At 39.7% G+C, this 14,300-nt stretch overlaps 1 protein-coding gene across 1 annotated transcript; it reads right to left on the minus strand.

Moving 5' to 3' along the window:
• Positions 1-11,395: 11,395 nt before the first annotated feature.
• Positions 11,396-13,447, minus strand: LOC124264204 (techylectin-5B-like). Its single transcript, XM_046698943.1, has 3 exons — positions 13,439-13,447; positions 12,349-12,451; positions 11,396-11,700 (listed from the first exon to the last, which is right to left on the minus strand). Exons 1-3 carry the CDS (start codon positions 13,445-13,447, stop codon positions 11,396-11,398), a joined length of 417 nt encoding a protein of 138 aa, XP_046554899.1.
• Between the last annotated feature and the right edge of the window lie 853 nt (positions 13,448-14,300).

The following is a 14,300-nucleotide window of genomic DNA, read 5'->3' on the forward strand; positions in this document are numbered from 1 at the left end:
GTCAGGTTGGTCCCATCTGCTTTGGTCACGTGACATTTGACGTACAAGGACGAGCGCCTGAGATCTATGTAATCTAGACTGTTTTGTCCGCTAATGTGAAATTCGATAGGAGCTGATCCGGACAGGGGAGAAATAGGGCGACAGTCTTGTAGATACGTTCTTTCTACTGACGTTTGCGTCGGGGGTAGACTAAATAGATCCAGTTCTGGTGGTTGGGTTTCGCTGAAAAACCCGGACTCTGAAGAGAATATGGTAGACATAATTAGCTAAATATATCTCTGTATTAGAGCGATTTCCCTGTTTTCGCTTTTTTCCCGTATGTGGATATTTTCCTCGTCTTCCCGTTTTTTCTGCTCGGAGCTTTCTTCGTTTTCTTCTTGCGCGGATTTTTGTTCGTACGTCTGCCTTTCGTAAGGGTCTTCTTCCAACTGCCTCCTCTGTGCTTGCGACCTCTTTTTTTAATCATCATACCTTCGTTTATGGCTACCTTGGAGACGATGTCTGGGTTGTGTTCGATCTCCGACTTGGCCTGTTCTACTGCCTGTTCTACCGGACTCACGAGGTTTACATCCCTTGCAACGTCTACCATTCGTTCGAGGCGCGCCTTCGGGAGAGATGGCATGTCACGTGGTGAGTTGATAATCATCGGTTTTGATGCGGATACTGGTGACATAGTCGTGACATTGTTTCTAGAGTTATTGTTTTGGTGAAAATAGGGGTTAATTTTCCCGTGCTACATCGCCGTAATATTTCTTACACGTGTTTGGATTCGGAACATACATCCTGTGTGCTGCGTTTGGTAGTGCGTCGTCGACGTCCATAACACTCAAATGTTATGTAATTAAAAGATATGGTCTCAACTGCAGAGTGATAGACGAAATGTCCGTCAGAAAAGTAGCTGGATTGCCCCAGGCGTCCGTTAGATAAACATCCAACCGCTCCATGGTATCGTTAATCACTCTCACACCGATGTCGTAGGGTTCGGAGAACGTAGCCTTCCACGTCAATGGTGTTGACTGTTGCACTCATCTCAACAGAGGTTGACGTTGGCTGTGTACTATGATCGGTTCGCAAACGGAACAGAATATATACAACATTCCATTCAAAACATCTCTTTTCTTATTGGCGTTCTTCCTTCTGGCGTATACTTCTCGTAGCGATATGGTCCAATGTCCGTTCAGTCTGAGTGGTTGTTTCAGGAACACGGAAAATTTATAAGGTTTATTTTCAGGAAAATACTTGACGCTATCGTCGCTCTTAGTCACAATCCATTCCGTTGACATCATTCTCTCAGTACATGTACGTTCTTGATTTGGTCAGCATCGATCCATGAATTGAATTTCTTTGGATATCCCAACCACTTCACTAAAACACGTTTGGTCCTTTTCTTACTTCCTTTCTTACCGACGTATTTCGTTTTGAGTATTTGTTCAACTCGCCAATTCTCTTCGTTGGGATCGTGAGGATATTTCGTTTTGATAAAAGGATCCTTTAATGGGATCGGATTGGAGGTCTTCTATCCAATATACATGTATATTGTCTCTGAGTTGACGCTGACATATCCTAAATACTTCTTCCGACCATTTCTGTTCGTATTCCTTCTCGAACGTTCTCTTGATCAATGATGCTCTGACGTGGTCTCCTACTTTAATTGCAAAGTTGCTGTTTCGTAGAGGTTTGATATTCGCTTTGTCCGCGTATATATCCAACCATATGCTAGCTTCGTTTGATGGTTTCACTTCTACGGGTGCCCTTCCTCTCAGGCTCCTCTGTGGGCGATGGTTGTAATTATAAACAAAGTCTTGTAGTACGTCGATGTACCTATGGGTATGCTTGTACGTGAGGAATCTATACATCATAGATCTCAAAGTACGAATGAAACGTTCGGCGTAATGTCTGAGTTTTGCGTAACAAAATGTTTGACGTTAAATAGAGTGTAAATCCGTTGCACTGTTTGATTATTAAATTCCTTTCCTTTGTCCGTTCTTAGAGTGTATGGCGGTTTCTCCATAGATGACAATAGTTCCCTCATCGCTTTGGCAGTCGTGATTGATTCTTTATTTTCCATAGGTCGGCCCCAGACATACCTCGAAAAGCAGTCGATTACGATGAGAATATACTTAATTCCATCGTTGTCTTGCGCTAACCTAGAAACGTCGCATAAGTTTCCGTCTGCTTGTACGTGCATTCCTCCCACGATGACTTTATTTCTTGAAAATCGTTTCTTTGGTAAACGATGTAGGTTGTAGGCGTCTTGCATTCTCATCCATCTTCGTACGCTATGAGAAGAGACGTTAGGGTTACGATGCTTCAGAGCGGCATAAAATTTTTGTTCACCCGCGAAAGCGCCCGGTTTCCTGGGATCGTAGTATTCCTGATGATAATCAACCTGCATGACTATACTTTCCCACTCCAACGTTTAACCGTCCGTTTGATATGGTTCATCCACTGGTCGGTTTTGACACTGGTATCTCGGTAGTCTCTACATTGATATTTCAGAAAATATAATGGAGAGATGACGCGTAGATACGGATCACCATCCACGTACTGACGCCACTTCAGAATAACCGCGTCTTCGTCAATCGCTTTCATAGACGTATGAAAAAATGTATCGAAATCATGCTCTGTGTTCCTCTCATACTTTTTTATGAATTTCCATACCACCAAGGCATAGGCGCACTATAGATAGTATTCCAAATATGTCGTTACTCTCTCAGAGTCTATTTCGTCCACTTCTATTGGAAAGTTCATTTCCTGTCCGCTATGATGTAAGGACTACGGTGATTGTACGCTGTCCGAGAATATATATATATGCATGGGCTTCCCCACGAGTCCGGAATGTCCACGGGTCGATATCGCAGCTTCTCTTCCAGATGGCGCACACACTCTCCTTTTGAATAATACCAACGTTGACTACATCCCAACACGACTTCGTCGTCGAAATGCGCTCTGTACCGTTGTGGTGGCTTGGCGACAATAACCCACTGATATTGTTTCGTATCCATCGCGAAATATACAATGAGTTCGGTGTTTGTATGTCTGTATGTTTTATGGATCTCGCGAGTACGTAGATTGTTTATTGTACGTCCGGACATCTGTGTACTTTTCTCGCTAGCTTCCCTGGACAGGTGTTTACCCTACGCGGCGAGGTGTTTAATTAGTGGGCGACGGTCGCTCGCCGTGGCAGAGCTCGCTAATTGGGAGACCTCTTTTTTGCGAAAATTTTAACATAGGATTCCCCATTCAAAATTACCGGATAGCGACCAATATACAACTACTCTTGTGCACACTTTAAATACACTTCGATTTCTGAGGTGTCTCTCACTATGAAGGGTAAGTGAGTGAGTGAGTGAGTTAAAATTCATATTTCAGCCATATCGTGACGAGAACAATTAATTGTTATACATAGTACATGATGGTAAATTATAAAAAAAACTGTCAACGAAGGACAGTAAAATAACTAGATTATCGCTGATATGAATGTAAAACTAGTAATTAAATTTAAAACAGTTTAACTATAGATGTCAATACAATATAAAAACAGGCTATAGATTGCCAAGAACTAAAGGTATATCACCAGACTAGGGACCATGAGGACTTACAGTACATTTGTTGCCTGCATGGGCCCTAGCTGGATTTACATCATCCCTTCGATCAGCTGTTAGCAATTTAGACACATCTAGCCATAAATTAAAAAGACACATATTCTACGATTAACAAGTGGAACATTTTAATTTACTTTGATTGTTTTGGGACTTACGTACCCTCTCAGAGGGACAATAATATGACCGGTAAGTACAAAGGCTGGTAACAATAATAACTGGGTCCATCTCTCCGATCGATCCGTCTCAACAAATGCAGATAATTCTCACCCATAATTCTCATAATTCTGTGTGAACTGTCATATAGATTACACATCACGTCAATGGTCGTATTATTGATATCTTTCTACTCTAGTTTGCCTAATTTCATTTCTAACAGAGCCACCATCCACACCCCATCCAGTTTCAAATGTTGAGACAGTTTCACGCGGAAACGGTAAGGCGTGTTGTCCGGATAATACTCCTGGGAGTCTGCACTGTTAAACACGATGTATTTATTCATTACTTATTCTTCTCTCAATTCTCGTCCACCAAGGAATCGAAACTCAACGGTCAGCCTGCCCACCTGACTAAATAATACACGTTCCCTTTGTCTTTCCTTTTCTTTAACACCTTTTCAATATCCCATATGGCATCTACGCTTTTATCGCCTCGCTGTAATTCTTCTTCGCCAAAGCGCCCCTTTAAGAGTTCATTGTGGAAATCGTTCAAAGTATAAAGAAGCAGCCTTTGACGATGATAACGTGCTACTATTTTAAATAACTCTTCCGTCCAGCGCAAGTTGAGTTCTATAGCAAACGGTTTTCTCAAATAATTGATTCTGACAACACATCCCCTTCTGTTTACGTAAATGAGTGGATTTTGATGGTTTCAAGTATAAATGATTTCATACTTTGACTTCGTTTTCCTTGTTCACATCATCAGGAGCCCACTCTCCTAAACCTCTGTGTATGGTGTGATTGTAACTGTACACTAACTTTCAGTCTGTGTTACGAACAGTTTGATCGACTGATGCTCCGTAAAATCGTGACAAGCCCCTTTAAATTATGTCCCAATATCCAGTCTCATTGTTTGTGGCGTGCGACCGTGCGATTGTATGCCTCGACGGTGGACTCAGGTTTCTTCCCTTTTGTAAGGGGCTATCCACAGATAGCGAGACAAAATGTCAGTGGCTATCAGCACATAACGTATACTATTATTCGCGTTAACATAGCGACCCATATCCATCCACTGTTCATCTTCATGGTTGACGGGTAACCTCAGTTTCTGAAATTTCTGTTTCACCTGTTTATGAAACGTGTAAGCATCGTGTATACTCAGCTCGGCTTTTACCTTTGTCACGGCCACTGTTTTCACACGTCCTTGTAAACTTTGTCGAAATTTGAAAGCACCATAATACGCACCCAGGGACTTGGGGTTGAGAAAGCAGCGATAATACATCTGACCTACTAGACATGCTTTTGGTCTTGTGTGGCAAACTCAACTGTGAGTGCTTTCTACGCATACTCTCTTTAATAGACACATTAATGATAACAGACACATGAATTGTACAATACTATAATTCATTACATACAAAAATCATGAGTGTACAGCTATTGAAATGTTATTACGGATTATATACGACATCATACCATTCACCAGAATGCAACTGTAGCTGTTCCCTTGACCCTGCACATTGCAATAACACTGTGCAGCTTGTATATTCCTCCTTCTTCTAATATTCGACAATCAGATCTTCAAAATCAGTATTATCAACTTCCGAAACCATATGCATTTTTTATTACGGGCGATCTGAATGGACCCAACCCGCTTTGGGGAAGTGTCCACACTCATACTAAAGGTAAAATCCTTGAGGAATATATTCTGATAACAATTTATGTATTCTACATGATGATTCAGCCACATATTTGCATCCAGCTACGGGAACATATTCTTCCCTGGATCTGTCACTCGCCGATTCTAACTTATATAATGAATTTGAATGGTTGGTACATGATGACCTTTGTGGTAGTGATCACTTTCCAACCATTGTTAAAACAATCAACCCTGGTGATGATCCATCTTTATCGAGAAGGAACTTGGCTAGGGATGATTGGTCATTATATGAGTCTTTGCGTTGAACACTTAAAACATGACATATTTGCGAACAGCGAAGATCCTATACAATTGTTTTCTGATATATTTAATGACATTGCTGACCAAACTATACCCAAACAACATGCAGTATCGATATTCTTTGATCTCGAGAAAGCATACGATACCACCTGGAAACATGGCATTTTATATTATTTACATGATTTTGGTTTGAGGGGTCGTTTACCTCTTTTTATATCACAGTTTTTAACAGACAGGCAATTTCTGGTCCGAGTTGGCTCAACCCTGTCTGACCATTATCATCAAGATCAGGGTGTCCCACAAGGCAGTATTTTGTCTGTCACATTGTTAGTATCAAGATCAACAGCTTATCAAAGGTTTTAAATGATTCAATCGATGGATCCCTTTTTGTGGATGATTTTAAGATTTCTTGTCGCGGTAAAAATATGCATACTCTTGAACGGCAACTGCAGTTGTGTTTAAATAAAATTCATAAATGGTGTCTTGAAAATAGCTTTAAACTTTCCAAGTCAAAAACTAATGGTCTACACTTCTGTAGAAAATATAAGCCTCATAAGGACCCAGAACTATCTTTAAATGGCACTCCCATCAAAGTTGTAAAAGAGGCCAAGTTCTTGGGCCTAATTTTCGACTCCCATTTAACTTTTCTTCCACATATCAAATATCTAAAAATACATGCCTGAAGGCGCTTGACTTGTTGAAATCGTCTCCAATTCTAAGTAGGGAGGGGATCAAGCTACCCTACTACATCTATATCGATCACCTGTCCGTTCGAAACTTGATTACGGCTCCATCGTATATGGTGGAGCCTGCAAAAGCAACCTCAAAATACTTTATTCTAACGAGTCTAATCCTGCATTTCACTGTGTCTTTAATCTTTCTTATGAGGGTTTGTACAAGAAATCTTCTTTTGTTCCGCCTCTTGGGCTCAGAATTAAGCTATTCATTACTGCTGCCGGAATTGAGCTGGAAAATATAGCTCCTTCCCGTCTTCTTTCTCCTCCTCCTTGGCAATTGGTTAGGCCACAAGTTGACCTAACACTCACCACATTGAATAAAAATCAGAAACTAATTACTGACAATATAAACAAGAATATAATCAAATAAAAAGTAAACATAATACATATAAATCCGTATTTACAGATGGGTCCAAGGATTGACCAGGTACTAATAACATCGAATATCAGCTTAAGCTTCTCAACGTGTCTAATTCAGACTCTTCAGACTCTTCTTTGGTACTTTCTGTGTAAAGCATATAGTCGCTGGAAGCACGTATGTGGGATAACAGTTCTTATTTCAAATGGACATATCACGTTTCTTTTGGAACTAAGTATATAATGGGCGATCTGAAGGCACAAAATCCTCTTTGGGGTAGTACTCATTCCAGCAGTAGGGGAAAGATTCTGTAAGACTTTCTGTCCACCAATGATTTATGTATTTTGAATGAACATCCTTAAACATCTTTACATCCTGGTACGGGCACATACTCTTGATTTTTCCATTACAGACCCAAATCTATACTCAAATGAATTTGAATGGTCAGTTCATGGTGACCTCTGTGGAATCGGTAATTTTCTATCATTCTACAAACTGTTACTCCATCTGATGTTCCTCCATCATCACGATGGGACTTTACAAAGGCAAACTCGTCTTTATACGAAAAATGAATACGTGTTGAGACTTTGGGACGTTGCGATTATAGCATAGCATTTCAGTTAAACATTTAAAGCATCTGTTCCTTTCAGTGAGTGAGTTTACTTTTACGCCGCACTAAGCAATATTCCAGCTATATGGCGGCGGTCTGTAAACAATCGATTCTGGACCAGACAATCCAGTGATCAACAGCATGAACATCGATCTACGCAATTGGGATACGATGACATGTGTCAACCAAGTCAGCGAGCCTGACCACCCGATCCCGTTAGTCGCCTCTTACGACAAGCATGGGTTACTAAGGATCAATTCTAACCCGGATCTTCACGGGTTTTTCCTTTAAGTGAAATCAAACGTCCATACAGTTTGGCCCTCACTCTAAGTAAGGCTCATACATCAAAACCTGTGAAGGTCCGGGTTAGAATGTACCTTCAGTAACCCATGCTTGTCGTAAGCGGCGACTAACGGGATCGGGTGGCCAGGCTCGCTGGCTTGGTTGTCACATGTCATCGGTTGATCACTGGATTGTCTGGTCCAGACTCGATTATTTACAGACCGCCGCCATATAGCTGGAATATGGCGTATATTTTTCTCAAAAGAATTGTTATCATGCCCACATAGGTACACGAGCAAGCCATGGGAATATATATTCATAGTCTATACGTGTCAAAACGGAAGTACTTTTGGCCATGTGCTGCGTCTAGAATCATTTATATTTTTTTATCAAAACTTCCAATGTCAGCAAACAACATACCGTATCAATCTTTTTCGATGTAAGAAAGCATATGAAACGTGAAAACATGGCGTTTCAAAATTCAAAAAGATTGCACGAATTTGGATTTTGACAGACAAGTACAAGTGGACTCCGCTTTGTCTGATTATTTCAATCTCTATCAGGGCGTCACTGTTGTTCTAACTGTCAAACTTTTCCGCATCCAAATGCATAGTTTCACTAAAGTTTTTAACACGTTTGTCGATAGTTTCAATATTTCATGTCTTGGTAGGAATATACAATAGAAAGACATCTGCAACTGTGTCTTAAACAAAATTAAAATTGTTTTCATCTTCCTTACGCAACTGACAAAGATCCTTAACTATTTTAGATTGGAATTCATTCTTACAACACATAAAATGTCTGTAGAGGAACTGCCAGAACTCGTGCACAGGTCATCAATCCCATCTCAACTACATTTTGTTCCGTTGTCTTTGGTGGAGCCTGCAAAAGCCGTTGGGAAAAACAAAATCCAATACAAAGACCTAAAACTCTGTCTTGCAGCTTTTGAACCTCTCCTGAATATATTCTGTATATGACGGCTGTTAAATTTTCCCTTTGAACACCACAGCATTACTTCAACTGCGTTCTAAACAATCTCTCCCAGCATACTTGTGGTTTCAACCTTCTCTATGAAAACCTGTTTCGAAATCTGCCAAGTCTGGTTCAACCACATGAAATCAGAACACAAACAACGCTTCTAAACATTCATAGATCTTAATATCATATCACCTCACTGACGTCTGTCGTCTCCCTTGAATAGTAAAGGAGGTATACCTTAACTTCTTTGAGTGGCATTTTAGAAGTTGGGAAGTACAATATAGAACAAACTTTATGGATAACAACTTCTTTTTATTGGTGAGTGCGACGTTTCGATACAGATTCTTGTACCGTTGTCAAGCATAATGGGACATGAAGAGGGGGGAAAGTGTATATATACTGGATGTGTGACAAAGAAAACAACATAATTAACATAATTGGCTAGACAGAAAGCTGATGAAGCCAGAGAGTATCATTTGTACATCCTTGGCTTCTACGCCTGTCCTTTGTCTACTCTCTGGCTTCATCAGCCTTCTGCCTAGCCAATTATGTTAATTATGTTGTTTTCTTTGTCAGACATCCAGTATATATACACTTCCCCCCCCCTCTTCATGTCCCATTATGCTTGACAACGGTACAAGAATCTGTATCGAAACGTCGCACTCACCAATAAAAAGAAGTTGTTATCCATAAAGTTTGTTCTATAAGGTATACCTTACCCTAAAGAAGCTAAAAAACCCAAATCCTTTGTTGTCAAACATGACTATTACAAATTACTTACCAAATCTAATAGTCAAAGATCCTTTCTGACAGATGCATCCAAGGACGATGGCAAAGTTGCCAGTGCCACTGACATTGGATCAAAACATATCTCGTGAAGAATCCCAAACAATAGTCTTCAGTGCTTAGGCCAACATTGAACAGCTTTGACCAATATTGAACAACAAAGCCATTGCAGAAATTCCATAATCTTTTCAAGATCTTTGACTTGCCTTCAGACACTCACACTCAAAAGCGTCTCCTCGAATCATCTAATAATCCTTGACATTTTAGAACTTTACAACGATCTTTCTAGTGACCAATGCGACATCATCTTCCTCTGGTTACTAAATCATATTATTATTATTGGTGACACAAGGCCGATGCCACAGCTAAAACAGCTCTTAAAACCATTATCGACACTACTAATTATAAATTGTAGAAAATAATATAATGATAAAATCTGTATATTCTCTATGAATATTGACTTTGTATTTATAAAGGACTTATGTATATGAGTATACATGGTTTTGTCGTTATATGGCTGAAACGACGTTAAAGACTCACTTACTCCCTCACTCACTTACTCACATCGGAATACTGCAGTGTTCTCTAACCCACCATGTTACAGAGTGTACCAGAAGAGAAACTTCTCCAAGATGTATAAATTCATATACAGGGACACATTCGTGCCTAATTAATTTCGCAGACCAAGGACCAGCTGTTGCGTGAAGATCGTTTAGCAGCCTGCATACGACGTTTTAGTATAGGTTATAGTGAATATAGTTTTACGCCGCTTTTAGCAATATTCCATCAACATCACGGCAGGGGACACCAGAAATGGGCTTCTCGCATTGTACCTATGTGGGGAATCGAACCCGGGCCTTCGGCGTGACGAGTGAACGCTTTAACCACCAGGCTACCCTACCGCCCTGATGAACTTATATCAAAAGATTATATATATGCAGCTTGATTGCAATTACTATCAAACCAGGTTTTAGTTCGATCTATACCCTCCCAAAAGAGTGGTGAGTGAGTTCACATTTTACGGCACACGACAAAATTTCAGCCTTATCGTGATGACATGAGGTTAAACATTGTTGACAAAAATAATATACTGTATAATCCTGTTGGCAAAGGACTATAACTAGACTATCACCAACTCAGATGAAACAAATTTGAGAGCATGTAAAAGAATGTCATCGCAGCAAGTATCAAAACGGCTTTACTTGGAACAATATTTGGGAGGAATGTAAAGCTGAATGTTAAAACATTTAATCTGTTGTGTTCAAAGAAGGATAGCCTTTTTAAGATATCATGTATACATGTGGGCGTGCTTCTGAGTATCTGTTGTCATAACCGTGTGATTCCAAACCTTCTCGACATCTTGTGGAATCCGAGCTAGCTCGTCCTGTAATATATGTTACAGTGCTCAAGCGTTTTGGGTGGCAGTTGACTGTTGTCACTGCTTATCTCCCAAATGTTCTATTGGGTTAAATTCTATCCGTTTGGAAGGTCATTCGAGAACTATAATGTTCTCATCCTGCAGGCATGTGCAGTGTGCCGGCTACTATTACTTAGCTGGAACACGTCCCTGTCAAGATTTGGAGACAAGCGGTGTCGTGAAAGTCTGTATGTGCCAAAAGGATTTTCTCTGTGTGTAACATATGATGTCCCTCCTTACGATTGCACCTCTTCAACTAAATCGGTCAAATGCCATTACTTTTAACAAACATTCATTTTGGACGTCTAAAGAAATGTTTTATCAAAATGTGGGAATAAAAACATAATTCATCACAAAACGGAACTCAAGGTGCAAACTTTGCTCTAAGCACTGGGCCAGAATATATTTTTCTGCCTCGGAGTTCAACCTCTCACAAATGATTATGGACAACGGGAACAAGGAACAACATGGATGAGGCGTTTACAGTAATATATAAAAATTATTCGACACTCAAAAGGCAAAGCAAGACAGTATCAGGTAGTCTCCTGTTACAGGTGTCCAGAACATCTCCCAAGGTACTCCAGCTCTCATCTTGTCCGGAGTCTCTGACCAAACACCATTGGGATTACAGGGGGTGCAGTTCTTGAACCAGAATCCAGACTGGTGTTCTTGAGCACAGTTCAGGGGGCTGTCATCGTTGTCACGATCGAAGGTAGAGAAAGGCTGACCCTTTAATTCGGCTAAACAATCACCTCCATGTTTTTCAGGAAATGTGGATCCCCATGATCTTTCGTATGTCATTGTGTAGAGGCCATCTTGGGATAGGGTGAAAGATTTGTATATTCTCTGTCTTATAACAGTGGAACTATTATGTGTAGTTTTAAATGTGAGTGACTGACTGCGCCCATGTGTAATATAAGCTATTTTGTCGTTTCCAAGCCAGAAATCCTTGGTAAGGTCCCCAAAGCCATCCTTGTATTCTTGCCACGACCGATTGAAATTGGTAGATCCGTCCATATGCATTTGAATATATGTATTGCCACCGTACTTCATCCTGCACTTGACTTTGAATGGGCCAGGTGCCATATATGGTTGAATTAAATATATCCCAGACCCCTTGTTATAATGATGTATGCTATATCCTTCCGAACAATCTGAAAGAATGTTATCCATTATTTAGAACGCATGTTTTAGCTGTATAAGAACAGAAGTATTGGCAAAAGACTCTTTCCAGGTACATTTGGTTCAGTGTAGTCAGTTGTACAATAGCTTTGTTCATAGAGGGCTTTAGAAACAAGCTGTCACATTTTGTATTTATTTTAGTGACCCATTTATGTGGTTTCCCTTTCCCTATTTGAAAGTAAACCATCTATATAATTACATCTTTAATTACATGTAACAGTTGGGTGTAGTTTCTGAAATTAGTTTCAGAAAGGACAGCTCGGCTATGATTATCGTCCTACCCTGCATGATTCTTTCACAGAACTGGCCGACATAACCACCATAGCATTGACAGCTTAGCTTGTCCTGGTCATATTCGCCCCCATTCATGCAGCGGTTCAGGACCTGTAATGTAAAAGAGTCATTTATTAGTATGAACAAACAATTTTCAGATCAGGGTTCCATCGAACGAAATATATTGCAGTATACTCAGATACGCCTCTGTAAATAGCCGAGTCCCTTTAGCATGTCAGAAACATAGGATATAGGAGTTCAAATCCCGATACGCCCCAGCACCTTACTAGTGTTCATTGGTTTTACAAAAGTGGTAAAAACCTACAAAGCTTTCCTTCTAGGTTGACATCATATTACTGGAATGTTATTCTAAGCGGTATATACTAATTCACTTACAAACTAGCATATTCATAAACAAGTCATGCAATAACGATTTTCCGCTTTTCAGCATATCACAAATTGTTATCGCTCTTTATACCAAGATTTCAAACAGCGTCATACGATTCTTGCTCAGATGTTGTTTGACGACCATTACAACATTCAAGGCCGCAGAAAAGTCCTCAAAACGTTTTATGGCAGATACGTGGAGCAAATTTCAAAATTTGAGGCATCAGCGAAAAGATGATGTCCGATGCAATTCCTTATTTTGACTTGTACCACACGTTCTTTTCCTGGTTTGATAATGAAAGCCATCAGGACAGAAAGTGTATGAAGAAAGCAGAAACGTATTTTCGCCCACATCCTACAGTCGATAATTTGAATAAAGTCAAAATTTCAAATGCCATGGCTCGACGCACATTTCAGCAGAATAAGCGTCAGTCGTGGAGGAACTCAATCCAAAATAAATTGTCGTACACCAATATCAAAGGATGTCAGTGTGGAATATGATACGAACGGAAAAAAGACACAGGTTCAAAATGTACTGTTCACCATCGCCAAGAAGATTATATTTTTTTAGCTGATACAGTTGACATTGCCAGTAAATAAACTTGGTGAAACTCCAGCGTTCATGATGAACATTCTTCATCATAAAATTAAGTTCCTGATTGTTTTAAAATATCAGAAACAATGAGCTACATACTGCCCTTGAATATTTACCTGAATCATGTCTGGAAACCCAGCAACGACTTTATGGACACTTCAGTCAGTCTATCAGCTATAGAGTTATCTCCCCCATTAGAGCTCTTTCCAGTGGGGATAGATTTATGAGCCTTTACGAACAAGATGTCGTCTGCTACCAGCACCTCAATTTAGGAACCAATTAACTAAAGTCAGACAATTATACAGTCCCCGCAGTGTAAGTTTTGTTTCTTTTATCTCAGTAAGGCTTTTTGTCACTTTCATCATAACTTTTGGTTAGGAAATGAGCTTTAAATGTACTTTTTAATGTTTGATCTTTTGTTATGTTTTGGCTCCATTGGCAGAGGTCACAGAATTTTACTTCACTGAAAAAATGATTGAATTCTTTTTTTAATTAATTATTGATGTAGGAGTCATTTCCATGAATTAATGCATTCTTTGTATCATATTAGAATGTATAATGTAAGAAATATGAATAAGCTTAAACATGTTGTACAGATTTATTTCAATGACCTTTTACATTATCAGAAACATTGTAGAACTATTCGATCTTTTTTATCCATTTCTGTCTTTTCACCATATAACTATCAAGTCCTTCCCCATCAATATGTCAAACAAACAATCACCAGTTATCTGTAATGCTCCATTATGCATCAGGGATCATTAAAAAACTTGACAGTTGGTTAGCTGGCTGTGTCTTTATACAAGACTGAATAACTGGTCACAGTACAGAAATATTTGATGAAATATGGAATTTTCCACCTTCGTGACATAATATCGTTGTAGTCCCTATACCGAAGCCTGACGAAGAGCACACATATCCCTCCAGTTACACACCAGTAGCTTTAACTGGCTGTGTCTGTAAAACCATGGTAAATAA

Source organism: Haliotis rubra, unplaced genomic scaffold (genome assembly GCF_003918875.1).
Source record: "Haliotis rubra isolate DU_JTF1 unplaced genomic scaffold, ASM391887v1 Scf913, whole genome shotgun sequence".
Lineage (NCBI taxonomy): Eukaryota > Metazoa > Mollusca > Gastropoda > Lepetellida > Haliotidae > Haliotis > Haliotis rubra.